The sequence below is a fragment of the Adelges cooleyi genome, unplaced genomic scaffold, assembly GCF_023614345.1.
Source record: "Adelges cooleyi isolate 19-005CV unplaced genomic scaffold, UGA_ACOO_1.1 ACOO_flye_CR_arks_rails_tigmint_CR_PRNA_30, whole genome shotgun sequence".
NCBI lineage: Eukaryota > Metazoa > Arthropoda > Insecta > Hemiptera > Adelgidae > Adelges > Adelges cooleyi.
The window spans coordinates 16,900,485-16,917,029 of record NW_026095971.1 but is presented as its reverse complement, the minus strand read 5'-3'; the positions used below and the strand labels follow the sequence as shown (position 1 = coordinate 16,917,029).

At 35.6% G+C, this 16,545-nt stretch overlaps 1 protein-coding gene across 1 annotated transcript in view; it reads left to right on the top strand.

Moving 5' to 3' along the window:
* Positions 1-16,545, top strand: part of LOC126838871 (PAS domain-containing protein cky-1) — a 100,771-nt gene that overhangs the window by 44,045 nt on the left and 40,181 nt on the right. Inside the window, exon 3 of the mRNA XM_050573636.1 lies at positions 4,300-4,364. Within this exon, the coding sequence (XP_050429593.1) occupies positions 4,300-4,364 (65 nt within the window). The remainder of the gene's footprint in view (positions 1-4,299; positions 4,365-16,545) is intronic.

Sequence of the window (16,545 nt, the reverse complement as noted above, 5' to 3'; positions counted from 1 at the left end):
CGTGGACATTTGTTAATAAGTCAACGGTGACGTGGTGGCACGGATAAACTTAATTTAATATTTTTTAAGTACCTGTTTATGCATACCTATATAATACTGTTGTATGTGATATAACTACAATATACGAGGCAAAGTGTAATTCCTAAATAATTGAAGATAATATTATGATACAGTGAAAAATAACTAAACATTGTTTATGTACCTATTATGTATAATATTATGTTATAATTTGTACAAAAATCATTGGTTTTAAAACTTTCTCAAAATTGAATTTACATTTTCTAGCATGGTAACTGGTAAAATAACCAAAAAAATTTCTTGTCAGGATCAAAAAGTATAAGGTAAGATCGACTGTTAACAGAAAAAGTAGTCTGCAGTTATTTTTGAGCTAAAGAGAACATACACATATTTTAATAGTATAATTAGTTATTAATAAAATTACTTACTTAGAAAATCAGTTAGGGTCCAAATGTTGTATTTGGGTGTCCCTTCTCCGTTGTGGAATGTGGACCACCAACAAATTGTCGGATAACCTTAAACTGTTTACGGCGGTTGCGCGTGACTTACATCTTAGGTCGATTAATTTCGGCGAAATTTAATGGTTTCTTCCGTATCTAATTTCATTTATTGTGTAATATAGACGAGTCTGAAGTACGCCCCCAATGTGATGTTTATAAAGTACTTGGATTTAAACATTTTTAGAGAGTGCGACCTAATGGATGGAGGCGTACGCGGCTGCTGCGGTGTGTGTAAGCTAGAATTATGTGCATGTACATATTGTGAATAGCGAACACAACGTTTTAAAAGTAGCCAAAAGGGTTTTAGCGTTTGGACAATTGAAACTATTAAGAGAAACTAGAACAAGGCTAGAGGCGCACCGGTATATATAACGATAATTTACATTAATTTCATTTAACAAGACTGCAGATTAATGTAATTACTTTTGGTGTAATTATAGATGTGAACACAGTTTAGATAATTTGTCTATTGTAATCAACCGTTGATGATCAACGTGAAACATTGTAATGTGTTTTGAAATCAAAATGTTACAGCGCGGTGAAATACCTACCACTTTTTCATTATCTAATTATATATATTTTGAGTACAATTAGAGCATATACGTTATAATTTGTTGATAAACCCTTGTCCTACATCTAAAAGACAATGGCACTGAAATTACATATTATAATAACTACTTGATATGGTGTATCGAATGTTCATTGTGTTTTGGTGGTCTTTGCAATTATAAGACAACATTTAAATGTTTGACACAGTCGCTTCCTGGCAACCTGAAACGACTTAACACAGGCCACGTTTGGGTGTTATCGCCGGGTGTATCAGATTGTAGTCAAGTTAAATATTTTTCATTTACAAGTTAAGATACTGCGCTAAGGTAACGAGCAACGATTTTGTAAGTATTTGAAATGTACAGCTCAGTCACCACGCGTACACTTGCATGGTGGCACTGTATAAATCTAAAGTGACTTTAACGAACGCTATAATATGAAAAATCCCGTACCGTTATATGGTCGAAAGCAGAGGTCCCTATTACACGTGTATTCGATTACACGTGAAACCCGTGTAATTAACATACACGTGTAATTATAAATACATGTGTAATTATAAATACAGGTGTATTCAAAAAAAATTATTTTTGTTATTAATTTTAGTTTTACCGTTTAATATCACGTCTATTTAATTATACGAACTTAAACACTGGTATAATTGTGTAAATACGTTAACTCAAACTAAAATTTATGACAAAATACATTTTTTTAAATACACGTGTATGTTAATTACACGGGGTTCGTGTACACGTGTATTTAAATTACACGTTTAAAATCACAGGCACTAGTCGAAAGTACTAATTATCATTTTTTCTGTAAAAGGCAATGTCGTTGAAATTAGGAACGCCGCCATTAAATCTATTATTTATATGAAAACAAATAGTTTACACCAACTTATAGCGTTGTATTCGTTTAACGACCGCCCGAGAGCTAATAAAAAGATTCTGCCTTGGGTCAGGTTGTTGCGACCCTGTAGTATTAATATCGTATTGCGAAAAAAAAAGTCTTCAACGTGACTTGAAGGTCCTATATAGTTGCAGAACCGCATCGTTTGAATGTTTTCAGTAATTTACCATAGTATACCTGCATTTCACAGGTATCATCTGAAATCGACAGTAATTGGTGTCGTCTAAATTTGTATTTATAATCAAAATAAATTATAGTGATTAAGACTTCCCAAGGATCACATTCATTCATGGTAGAATTAATTGGCAGATAAATTGAGCGCTTTAAAAACAGGCGATGCAAGCAGTCACCATAATAGCGGTCCGTCCCAAACTGTTATATTCGCATTATCTCTACCACTCAAATGAACCTATTTGTAAGGTCCGCCCAAAGAAAATAAAGTCTACCCTTATACAATACGTTGTTCGACCGTCTATTTGGTAGCCCAGGAGTAAGACAGCGCAGGAGATTAGGCAAATAACCCGGTCGTTGGAGTCAAAAACCTTGCACGGCACATGAACCGACCAACTACGTCCAATTAGCTGTTTTTACATTGATCGTTTATGCTCGATGCTCGTCTCAGATCCGTGTTACCGTACACGACGTCCTCAGACGACACAATATATCATCGCCCATGAGCAACTATCTCCCAAGCTGCTGTGCATATAATATACAATATATTTACACAATATGTACAACCGAAGAGTCACAGGCGAAAATACCACGGCCCGGGGTATAGGTATATATTACACACTGGTGGTGGTTGACACATGTTAATTGATGTCTTTCGCTTTGATTCAAGCCGTCTGGTATCTGGTCGGTGTATCTCGGGGGAGGGGGGGAGGCACGTGAAAAGAAAACTCACTAAGGTGAGTCAACGCACCTGGCACAGATAACATGTGATTCTAGCTACCGGTCGTCGTCTTGTCGTGTCGACCTAATGAGGATTCCGACAAATGCCGCGGTCGTGATCCCCATGATTTCCCCCGAGTCAATAGATATTGCTAAACTTAACAATTAGTTGAACTTTAGTTTTTCCAACTATAAGTTTAACCGTGTTCCTATATTGACCGTAATATTATACAATTTATCAAAATATATTAGGTATATGTTTCCCGTGTTATTTTCACATTTATAAGAACACACAAAGATAACTTGCAGTGAATGTGATCCTAACCTGTTACAATAGTTTTATGATTTGTCCAACCGACAGTTACTATCAAGTCGTTTACATCATTACATAATTTATATTATTAAAACACAAAATATGGTTTAAATAGGGCTATTAATTCGGATAATAGGATAATATGTAGGATGTAGAATGCGACGGATTCATAAATCAATTATCATAACAATAGTTACAAGTCTTTTTCCATTTAAGGGGCCTCTACACTAATATTTATGAATACCCATTATGTAAGCAATTTTTCAATAAAGCTTAACATTCAAATTTGTTTTCAAGCAAAAGATTTCCATTTTTATAAAGTAACTCTTTCAGTGCACGTACTAACTAGGTTTGTGTCAACGACCGACATGAAAGTTCAAACGCCAAGTAGTCTTCTGGGAAAATCCTATCCGGTCAACCCGGTCAATAGTAAATTTCTAATAACTCTACACGGTTATTGGGTACATACATTTTTATTTGTATTTGTTTGTTCCACCGTGATGTAACGAATAATATTAAGTACAGTACAAGTGCACTCATACAAGTCAACTCGTCTATAATAATATATAATAATTGTTCGTACTCGACCTCCGTACAGGTGTATATGCGAGTAATAACATTTATACATATATTTATATTTATATATATATATATTTTTTTTAATGGTTATAACCGTTACGTAAGCTAAAAAAATTATAATAACTTTCATGTTTGTAAACGAGCAAATAACGAGGTCTATGCGTTTTTAGCAAATAGTTTTTTTTATATAGACTGCTTCTAACTTGAGAATTAGTAAACATAACGTTTGCATATTATTATTGTAACGGTAAAAGCATCCTTTTATGGTTCATGAAGTTTGGACAAACGGGGTGTGAGTCGTGTGATAAACCAATAAAGAGTAATATAGGTAAACCCTATGAGATATTGAGTGGTTCATGATAAAAAAATCACCTTGTATAAGTACGTAAAAGAACAATTTTTTTTGTAAAATTAGAGCTCCCAGAAATCAGAATGGGTCACTCCTGAGCCTGTAATTTCATTATTCCCGCTCTGCTTTTACCAGTATTATTTATATTTTAGTTATGAAATTTGCTAATTGAGTACCGTGTTTATTTTTTACAGCTTTCAAACGTCACGAGTGCCTGCACCACCATTGCCTGCCGACGCCCGGATACGGTTTTTCTAAGGTAAGACCCGCACAAGATTATACCTATACTTTATAACTATATGCATAACGTGCAAACGATGAAAAACAGCGTGACCTAGTGGACAACTACGCAAGTTCTCATATTCTAACTTTTTGGTGTAATACGGAAATGTTTTCAAACCTAACCGCTACATGGTTGTGAAACGAACGGTTTTATCCATTTTCCAGACATCAAACAACTTGATTAGTACAACAGATTATACAATAATCATCTTTTAATATATAACATATAAGTAAATTTTACGTATTAAATCAATGCTTTCCAACCTAGTAGGAAGAATAACTTGCGATTTTGTTCACTGGAGCGCAGCGCCCTCGAGTGCCCTTTGTAATAACGAAAAACCACAACAAATGTCGTTTATGTACACAATACCAACAGTTAAGTACGGTTAGGTTAGGTACCTGCCTATAAAGGTAATATATAGTATGTTAACGGCCGTAATTTAGACTCTTCGATCGTGTTGTGTGGGCGTGTGTCCCACAAACACACTGAAGCGGCGGCGGACACTTTCTCATGACCCCTAGCGCACAATATATATATACATTTATTTATATATGTGTGTATATAATATTATTATGTGTAAGCTCGCCCACACGCGCCTCGGTCGTGATCGAGTCCGAAAACGCGGAAGCCATCTCCATCGAGGATCGCGTGCTCCGGTCGTGAACAGGACCGCGGAACTCCGGACCAAAACAAAAACCGTACTTAACAAAAAACAAAAACAGAATAAATAAAGTTTAACAAAAAATAATTAGTAGGTATTGCCCTCAACGGCTGACACGTCGTTATCCAATTGGTAAATGAAAATCAGCGGTTTATTTAATTTCAAATATCTTCATCGCTCGACCGATACACGATATGTTTGTTAATTTCAAAATTCCCATTGCGCATACTGCGGCAAGTAGTCCTCGTTGTACAAATGTGTTGAATACATGTTGCCAATTTAATACAAAAATTAAAGCCCCGGCCTTCATATTCTGAAAATCGTATAAAAATAACTGGTTCGATTAATTAACAGATAATATTTTCCCATTTGTGTAATCGACTGTTGCTAATGTGTTATAATATAAAAAAAAAAATTAAAAACATAGAGAGCCGAGTGCGATAATCGGTTAATTTAATTCGATGGAATCGCATAATAACTACAAGCGCAATATTTTAATGGACAATCAATTATTATTTGCCAAGTTTAAGCGGTGGTCAACCGTTGTATGCTCGAGTATGCAGAATATTATTTTTTAAATTTGCCAGGATTTACCGTGGGTAGGTACAACGTGCAGTGTTATAAAGAGGACGATTGAAAAAAAAACGCGGTATAATTGGTATCTTGTATATGCTCGATAGCATTGCACAACCCATTATATCTCGATATTTAATAGGCGTGCATAGCCATTAAACGTCAATTGCTCGTACATGTTATTTTTTTTCAACAATGCACCGTGTTCGGTCTCGCGGGTGATATATACGTTTATATACATATATAAATATAGTATATACATATATATATATATATATGTATATACTTAACTATACACACACACATATATATAAAAAAGACGTCGGTTCGCACAAGGGGTCATGAACGAGAAGGACAACTAATTAAAGCATTACACCTTGACGTATGGATACATGGCCAAACGGAAACAATATACCGCGTTAGTCTCCAAAACGACAAAAATATTATTGACTTGTCCTCGGAACCGCTAGATAATAAATTACACATCTTATTATTTTTTACACAATAATTTTGTGAGCTTTTAAAAGTCACATCAGCTCGCAGCTACGTTTCTGATTACATTATTATATTTTATTTAATCTGTGTTATGTCCATATGTATGCCGTTTCAGACCCTTCGCAAAGTCCATGTTTAAAGCCAGGCGTTGCCGCTTTGTTCAGCACTCAAACCAGTAGCTATTTTCTACTACTAACCCCTTTAGCGCTACAGACTATAGTGGTTCTTTGCTTCCAAAATAGTTCTTTTCCACTTCTCCACGTTTTTTAACTGCGTTCTCCTGCTTTGCCTATATTTTTTATCCACGAAAGTTCTACATACTTATACTTATTAATCTGTTATCTGCTAACCAAACAGTTATAGCGCTCTGTTATGATAAAATACTGATAACTCGACGTGAATAATAAGTGACGCACTTTATACTACAATAAGTTGCTGCTGGCGTACTAGCGCGAGGAATGCACGAATCACAATGAGGTCTTCTCGTATACACCTATGGTGTATTATGCATAAATTAACTAAGTAGTAACGGCCTAAGCGAACTATGGCAATAATGAAATGTCTATGCGATCTCGCGATAAGCCAAGTACAAAATTATCGTCCATTCTTTTGCGCTTCTACATGAACATAACGGATTCAGCAAACCCATGTGGCCGATACCGCACACATCGTGACATTAGGAATGTATACATCGACCGTACAAATGTAAATAATAAAAAAAACTAGCTTATAAAAATAAATTTGAGTAATGTTATTGAAATACTACTTTGGTATTTACAGTTTATAGTAATTTTCAAATGCTTTTTGAACTATAGGTATTCTGTATTTACAGAATACCTAATGTACTAACCATTTGGCTAGTAATTAAAATATTTGTCTACAATTTATTTTTATAGGTTTTATTAGATAATATGATGGCTCAACAATTACATAATATTATTTAAACAATATTTGTCTACATGTATTTGAAAAACTTAAAAGTCTAAGTAATACAATAATCTGATATTACTAATCTGTACTCCCAAAATCTGATCAGTATTCAACTATTAAGTGTTTTTTCTATGTAGAACATGTTCAAGTTTTAATAAATTTATATATATTATATTATAACTTTAAGTATATTTATCCAAGCCAAATAATTAAAAACAGTTTTATTTAGTATATAGGTACATAGTTTTTAATCGCTTATAATTGTAATAGGTCAATATTGTATACATTTTTTAATGTATTTGAATAGATAAATATTTGAAACGATTTCAGATTATTCCGTTTCGACCACGGTGAAACAATAAATTTAAACAAATTTTGCATCAGGTTAAAATAAATATATACTTAAAAAAACAAATGTTCTTCCGAGATTAAGTTTAAACAATTTGTCTGGAATTTTCTCCGAGTTTTTGTTAATTTTTTGGTGTCCGTCTTTTTTGTGCTGTTCTCGGTGGAAACCCGCAACAATTACCAACTGACCATTGGCAAGAAGGTATATTAAGAAGGTCTACACGTTTGATTTGATTCGACTATATGGGTCTAAGATACTCGATATGTTGGAGCGCAATGTTTATGTAACTCGTGTGGTCGATTATGATCAAGAAGAATAAAGTGACCGTTGCCGTCGCCCCAACAGGATAACACAAGCCACGCGGGTGTGTGTGTATCTAGAACAGGAGGAACCACACAATAATAATATTCTCTTTGTCGCACGGCTATCGTTGTTATAAATATACACTGTATATGTATATTGTATATGTATAATATATTTTTAAATCTTGTGTGGACATTCTGCTTGTATTTACAAGCCGATATATCACACGGCGGGTGATGCGGCGGTAGCGCACCGACGCGCCCGAGTAAACGCCGCCTATGTGTACACACTTAAAAAGTTTCTCATGGATAACACAATATGGATAAGGTGATTTATTAGCCGCCAAGTTTAGCAGCAGGTTTCCATTAAAACTGGGCCAATTCCAATACACACACACACGTACACTGCGGCAGGGAGAGAGAGACAACTTTATATACATAAACGGGAGGTGGGGGCGTCTTCCTTCGTTCTTTTGCAAAAAATAATAATAACAACAACGATTTGCTATATATATATATATATAATAATAGTGTACACTCGATGCGATATCCGCACACGGTTTACATAACACCGAGCAGCGCACGATGCGGCACTTGCTATTAAATTGGAGTAAATAAAAAATATCAGCCGTTTGATGTAGGCCGAGAAGGTAGAGGAAACTTACGCAACGTGCCGTTTTCTTCTCACGGTGGTAGTCTTAAATGTAACTTATGATGTACACAACGTGAAAGGGTACCTATTGAAGATGTGGTCGTACACGGTATACGCATAGACACGTTGCGAAAAATCTGCATTGTTCTATTATAGGTCGGCGATAGGGGAAGTCGTAACTGCATAACAGTTTATGGAATCGCAACTCTCTTATATACGCTACATTATATTTTGCAATTATTAAACTAAACCAGTACCTAGGTACATTGAATACGGTTGAAAACCCTATCGATATCAATCTGTGACGATTTTGAAAAGAAAAATAAATATCAAGAAAAATATTGTAAAATCAATATAAATTTCACATTATTCCGTTTTTAATCTATTCGAGTTTCCAATAACATGTTTATGCTTGCCAATGACAGCAGCTTCTGTAGAAGGAAGTTTTCCTAAATTATCTTTGGTAAAATAAAAAAATACACTACTAATTAACACTAGTACAGCTATTAATATTGCTTGTGCATTTTATTTACATTTTAAACTCAAAATATAAAACGAAAACAATAAATTATTTTATGAAGTTTACCAACACAGATTTTTTTTTTTAATTTTAATAAAGTTAAATAAATATAAAAAAAAGTGCACCAACTAAATTTGTATATGCTTATTTAATATTAATAATTATAATTATAGATCTTAAGTATGGACAGTCTTATCATATTGCTACCCCTTCCCAACCAAAATTCTTAGCTATGCTACTGGGCGTTCTTTGACTAATACATGTCCAACTCGGCCAGCCATCATAAAAGCCTTCATCATCATCATCATCAATATCCAGCCGGCCATCACTAAAGCCTACATCATCATTATCGTCCCGCCAGCCATCAAAAAAGCCTTCATCGTCCAGCCAGCCATCGCCTAAGCCTACATCATCATCATTAGGGATAGTATAAAGACACATAATGACCACCAGAAGTTGGGGAATGCAGTTTATCCACAGGCATGTACTTCCAGTGTCGCCATTGTTGCAACTGTAACACAATAATTTGTGTCATTGAAAATAAGTACAGAATAAATAAAATCAACTTTTCCCTTCTCGAAAAACATAGAAGTATATTTTGATAATGTTTTTAGGATAAAATATACCACGTTTAGATTAATGAAAACGTTTTGTGTGATTTTTTTTAAGTTTATTTATTTACACATTTTAAACTATTTTATACAATATTTATTATATGTTTCTGTATTGTGAAAATTGCCATCAATTCATTTCATACTAGTACTTTAATGAAATGTTAAAAATAAAAGTTTTAAAAATGTAATTTACTTTTGCATGTAACAATGATCTAAATATAATCTAGATGACTTTTTGCCTAAATTGTCTAGAATGTCGATTGTTATAAGGATGATCTCTAGAATGAAGTCGTCTAGATAATATTTCAATAACTTATTGCGTGTGCATATTTCTTTTACCTAAAGAGCTTTCTTGGCACCTCACTGTGGTTAAATTAATTAAAGGGGCCAACCATTTATTCGCAGTATTTCAGATACTGTCAGTGCCTATTTTTGATCGTGTAATGTGAGTACTATTACACTCTCAGTATGGAAAAAAATCTAATAATAATAGTAATACTGATCGTGGAGGGCCACTTAAGTTTTATGTATAAATCGAGGGCTCATATTTCATACTTGTCTTTGCTCCGGTAATAATGTGTTGTCGTCGGTGGAAACGAAAATTCTTGTTGTACAGGTAAAGCGAAGCTCTGGCCAGGCACAGATGTAACCACTTCTGGCAACTGACTGTTAATGGTATCCAATTCGCCGTGGGATTCTCCGGTGGAACCTAGGTAAATCTCGGCCAGTGCAGCTTTTACAACCATTAATTGTAGTACAAGTAAGATACAGAAAAAACGCATTTCGTATATTTTGTCAGTATAAAGGCTGACACTTAGACACTTCAGAAACGTGAATGATTAGAAAAATTACAGTACAATCGTTTGACTGCAAACCCGTTACTATAGCGAAGAGTTGTTATTCGACCATTTGTATCAAATTATTTTCAAAGCAGTAAACAGCGTGGCGACAACATGGCGTTCGGGTAGACGACGATGCTAACAGAAAATAATAATAATTTTTTTCGTTTCTCACATCTGGTACACTGTAAATAATGTATTTTTTTTTTTTTTTTCCAAATTTTAAGGGTAAAGGAATGAACTTTTTCAACTTTTACACCCTTCCCCCTCAAAATGTGTGATTTAAAGAGTTGCTACTTGAGTATACCTCGGGTAAAAAACCTACATCATTGTAAATACAATTTAATTTAGAAACGAAATCCATGAAAACACGTTGGTTTATTCTTTTTTGAAACGCGGGCACTTGAGTGTTGATAGCTAGCGAATGACTCTTCTCGGTCCATATTTTTTTTAGAAATTTCCAAGAAATAGCTTTGCCTTTTTTGTGTTGTATTTTACATTATGGAGTTCTTTAAAAGTGACATCACAACCTTGTCCATTTTTCCTTCACGTTAGGTTACGTCCTACAAATTCGGTTATATGGCTTCCGTTATGACTTCGGTTACTACTACTTAAACTCTATACATCTATAAATATAATATATTTGACAATATGTATTAGAGTAATTTGGTATTTTACACCGACAAAATCATAAGCATCGTTTGTAACGTTCGGTTTCGAAATTTCCCTAAAAAATTAGTTGTTCTTCCGATGGTTCAAAGTACACAGGCACGATTTGGTGGTTAAACACGTTGTATAGCATTCTTTTGTGGTATATTTCAATTGCACACAAAATAGCGACGTTCACTTATTGTTGGAAAGAAAAAAAAACTACTTATTATATATTATTATCAAAGTAAAGCACGACCTAGTCTGACAACTCGCTTGTGTATTGGAACGCGGACGCGGGCAAGGGTTTTTACGTACGGCCAAAAACAAAACAAAAACCACTAAAAATGAAACAAAAACGTCAGTAATTAATCAATTTACCTGTGGTGGTTAATGGCTCGGAATACCAAAATATATTTTCGGCGATTGTTTAGCACTCAACGTCGTAATGCGTTTGAAACAAAACCATTAAGCACGCGGTCCGGCAATAATTGAATATTCTAATATCATGTGCACGCGCGTATTGATACCAAAACTGGTATTGACCCGTACACCGTGAAAGTCCATTTATCCGCTTATGCGTATTGGCACACACCGTATAGTACCTACAATATACCTATCGGATGTATAAATACAGCACAGATGTGATCCCTTGACCTCGTCGCACGGTCCGTTTTGGACACTGACCTCCTGTTGCTCCGCGCCAACCATCATTATCATCGTCGCGTCGGTGGTTTGTTTTCTATACCTATATAAGCTATTATTTTTAAGCCGTTCGGCAAGACCTATATCTGATTTCTCGCCTTGGACAGCGAAAAAAAACGGATCTCAAAACACATGCTAGACAATATACGTTCTCGCTGGGCAGAACGCAGCTGCTGGTGCTATTGCTGCTTCTTCTCCTTTTGCACATCGATTACACTATACACTGACGGGTGAATAGATGAGCCGAGTAATACAGCGAAGCGAGTGGGTACCTGTGGCTTAGCACTGCGCGCATTTGACGATTCTGTAATTCAATCTCAATTCTTGTAAACTCTCCCACGAGATGCCGGCCCGAGACAATAATTGGTTAAATGAGAAGAGAAAAGAAACGACAACGACCGTAACATGATGTCGTCATCCGCGGTCCGGTCGTTTTTAATTCAGAAAAGCGGTGGAATAACTTAACGTCGTCTCTCCTATGACTTCCTATTCGAATCATACGGCCGCTCACCTATATCCTCTGCGGCCAAACGTCATTCGGTTAGAAAATAATATACTATACATTGTGCGATGAAAGCAAAATACAAAATGCTCGGTGGGTCTACCGTGATACATTTGACAAGTGCGTGGTAGTCAATATGAAAACGATTACCGATCAATAATGATGTTCGAAAAAAATAACGGTAAAAACCGACAATCATAAATAATAATAACAATAATAATAAATTATATAATTGGAGGTTTTGAAAATGGAAAAAAAAGTTGCTTTAGCTTTGCCCGTCTACGGTACTTGGTTAAAATTCTCCTTGGCACTGGGTTCTTCCTTGGGATTGTATGAGGCACTTTAAGACTCTGTCAAATTGTACGTGGTATCGATGGGCTCGGACTCGAAGATTTGACAGGTGACTGATAGCGGTATTATATTCTTAAATACGAACGACGGATTTAATGGTGTTTTTCAGTAAACAACGGCAGTTAAACAATATTAATTGTTGTTCTATTCGCGATGTAAATAAATATCATACATGAGATAGAATTATTACACCATTGACTGATACTTGATAACACGTTACGTGGATTTTACGACTACTACATTAATTTCGAGGCAAGTGTTATCATGACGTGTGTCAAGTGTCATGGATGCGTTTAGCTATGGTAAAACGTACAAATCATTGTGATCGGTAATTATAAAAACACTGATAGATGATAATATCAAATAACGCCCATGTTCTATGAGATGGATTGAATACCATCAAAATGGCTAAAACTCAAAAATAAAACATGTTACAAATTTAAATTGATTTCCTGTAGGTAACAAACATAAAAAACCAACAGCTTCTACCTGTCGCGTCGAAGCTAAAATAAGGTGACACAATCGAAATGTATTTAAATCAGGGTTCCAAAACACCTGAGCACTTTTGTTAGGAAAAATTTCTTGTTCTAACTTATACTTTTTTTTAGGAACTTTTTTATAACCTTTTATTATATAAAGTTTTTCCAAAAACTTTCTGGCCAGGACTTTAATGTAGAAGTTATTTTGATAAAAGTTCTTGTTAGACTTTTATGTTAAACAGAAACCTGGAACATTTTACTGGAAAAGATCTTGTGAAACAGTTAAACTGGAGAAGTCTTTGAAAAAGTTGAATAACTGTTTCGTTAAATGAATATTTGTCTTGTTAAATATTGCTTATATCTTGCCCCTTCCGCGTCCGGGGGCCCTCGAAGAATGAAAAAAAAAAAGTTGTGCGTATCGGCAACAGCAGCCGTGGCGGCGGTTTTTGTTTAGCATACGAGCGCGTCAAACGAAAACCGGCACGTCCGTCCGGCCCGACAGCTGATGAGTGACTGAATGCGATGGCGATTGGCGATTGGCCGCGGTCGTTAAACACGCGCGCGGGCCTTATCTGCCGGGCTCATCGCGTTATTGTGCAGACTGCGAATAAAATGTGGTAAATAGTAACGGGGCGGCCGGGGGACAGGACAATTACAATTGCAAGCCTTGTCCGTCAACGTCACCGGCGCGCGCGCATGTACACATACACAGGGAAACCGAATTGGAATAGAAAAACACACACACACAAACACATCCATCGTAGTCGTTTCTGCGTGCTGTTGTCCGTCAAACGAGTGCCGGCATAGGAAAAAAAACCGCCGTCGTCGTCGTCGCTTCACACAACAATAATTTGAATGAACCTCTGCCGACAATGAAAATTATAAAAAAAAAAAAAAAACCGTCACCGAAGATGCAATTAGCGTTTTTCTTATACGGACGCGAAAGAAACGTATTTGAAAAACCAAAGATAGCGTATACCTATGTACTCGACGACAATGGCGACGATTTGTGTTGGTCGATTATTATTATTATAAATTGCGTTTATAGTGATAAAAAAAATAACCGAGGGTACAATAGGCTTAAACGCTGCGCAAACGTCGTATAATGCGGGTCCGAAATATGCGAGTGGACGGTGTTAACCCGTCAAGAGGATATACCTATTCTAGTGTGCGGTGTGTACGGTACGAGTTTTGATACAGATCGAATTTTTTATTATTATTATACCTTTATATAATATTATTATACGGGATGAGCTGCACACGCGCCGCGGCCCAGCCCAATCGATAGAAACGTACACGGTAAAGTATTGTTTCGCCCACGAACGATTTATGGATCGATCTGGTTTACGGTGTTTCGCCTCCGGGCCCCGCCGGACCAGGTCTAAGATCCAGATCTCCCTCGCAATACAGACTCGGGATTCTTCGGGTCGCGAGGTCACACAACATACAACAGTAACAACAAATAGCCAATGCTTAGTATTATTATTATCTTTATATTATATTGTCCATGTAGCCGGTCGCCAAACTCTCCAGAGTTTCGACTCCTCAAGTACGCAATATTTTATGTATATAGGTACATTACAGAGGATATTGTTTCAAAAAAGTAACGCATTAGTGACCCGGAAATTGTTTTTGTTTTTATTACATCTAAAATATTTACAGGTAGATGCCGTCACACTATATTATAGGTCTTGTTTTATTGCGGCAAAAGTAATTTACTTAATTTCTAAAACGTCTAATGAAAAAAACTATCCTAGTTTAATTGCTTACCATCGTAGATATATATCATAAATCATTGGCATACAAAGAAATACGCGGAAGACGATATAATATATTGTATTTAAAACGATATTTTCAGTAAAACCTATAGTATATACTAATATTTTATAAGCAACATTGTGTTTATTTTTCGGAGTATATGTGGATTCCTTTTAAAACAATTGAAAACCCAATTTCTAGAGCCTCTACGCGCATAATATTTTCGAAACTACATGCCAAAATGGAGCCAATGTGGCATAATATTGACTTCATCATTTTGCTCTAGCTTTGATGCGTTCTTCGATGCAGGCTAGATAGTAGAAACGAGTGTACAGGAACATATTGTTGCATAAATAGTGCTATACTCCGAGTACAATAATAATATTCTTATGGTTATTGCAGCAGGCAAGGTGGGTGGATATAGTTCTCACGGTTCTGGATTTATGTCCCGGACAGAATAACATGACACCGACGACGCTGCGGGTCGTTATTCATTTTTTACCCGTCTCGCCTGCACCCGTTGCCTGCCCCGTCCATCTCTATCCTTAGATAGTATAGTACAAGTAGAACCTACCTAGTTATAATAACACCAAGTTAAATCCGTTACACACTTTTCGCCATACTCTTGCCGGGACAACACTGTGTTTTTAAAAGGACATTTTATAATATTTCACGCGAGCCCCTTAAAAAAACAAACGCAGATTATAACGAGTTTAACCGACGGAAGAACGAGGTGTTTAGGTGTGTTGTATTTATGCGTGTGTGTTCCCATTTTCCGCTAAAACTAGGTACTGATCCGATTTTGATGTACAAAAACTAAAACAATCTGTGAATTCCGGGGAGTGTTCTTAACTAGGTTTAATTTTCGTGGGATTGAGTACAATTCCGCAAACCCAAAATACTAGGTCTTTGAATATACAGAGCTACTTAAAAAGACTTGGAATTCTTTGTAATGGCGACGTCTGCAGTTCAATCCGGCCAGTCGTGATTCATAATTGTTTGCTTTTTATTCGACCAGTTATAAATGCATTTTATCTAGACCATTCCACCAAATCTTATGCATATTTTTCTCATTACCTTTCCCAAGTTCGGTTCTTATAAAGAACTGCGGAAATCACTCATAATCAAACTCTAGCAGCTAATACCTTTACTATATGAGGTATATGTGAGGTTATATTTTTACGTTGTTTACAAAACAAACATAAAAAAATATATAAAAGAAAAACTTCAAAAATAACAATTTTGGTTAATACACCTAAATTTCTTTAAAATATTTTAGAAAATCGAAATTGACTTTTGCAGTCGTCGGTTTCTCTAATTTATATCTTCTGTTGAAATTATGTATAAATAAGCAAGAGAAAATGTTCTATTCATTCTGTTCTGTTTTGTTGTGTTCCGTTCTATTATAGTCTATTATAGTCTATTCTAAACTATTCTTTTCTATATCATTCTATTCTAAGATATTCTAACATAATATTTTTTTAAAAATTAAGTGTATTAACCAACTTATAGTAGCTTTTTGAAGAAAAAAAAAGGTAATTCAAATGTTTTATTACCCAATAATTTGCCATTTGGGTCCGTCCGCGGTGAAACAAAGAACGTTAACCTAACCACGGTGGTGCTGCACAACGCGTTTATATTGGAAAACCTTGTCCGGCGACACCTTATACGGTGCGAAAATCAAAACCTAGTAGCGCCCGCCGATGATAAACGAACGTAGATCCGTTATCGGCGCGGAATGCTGCGGGCACAATATATAAACACATACATAAAACGCAC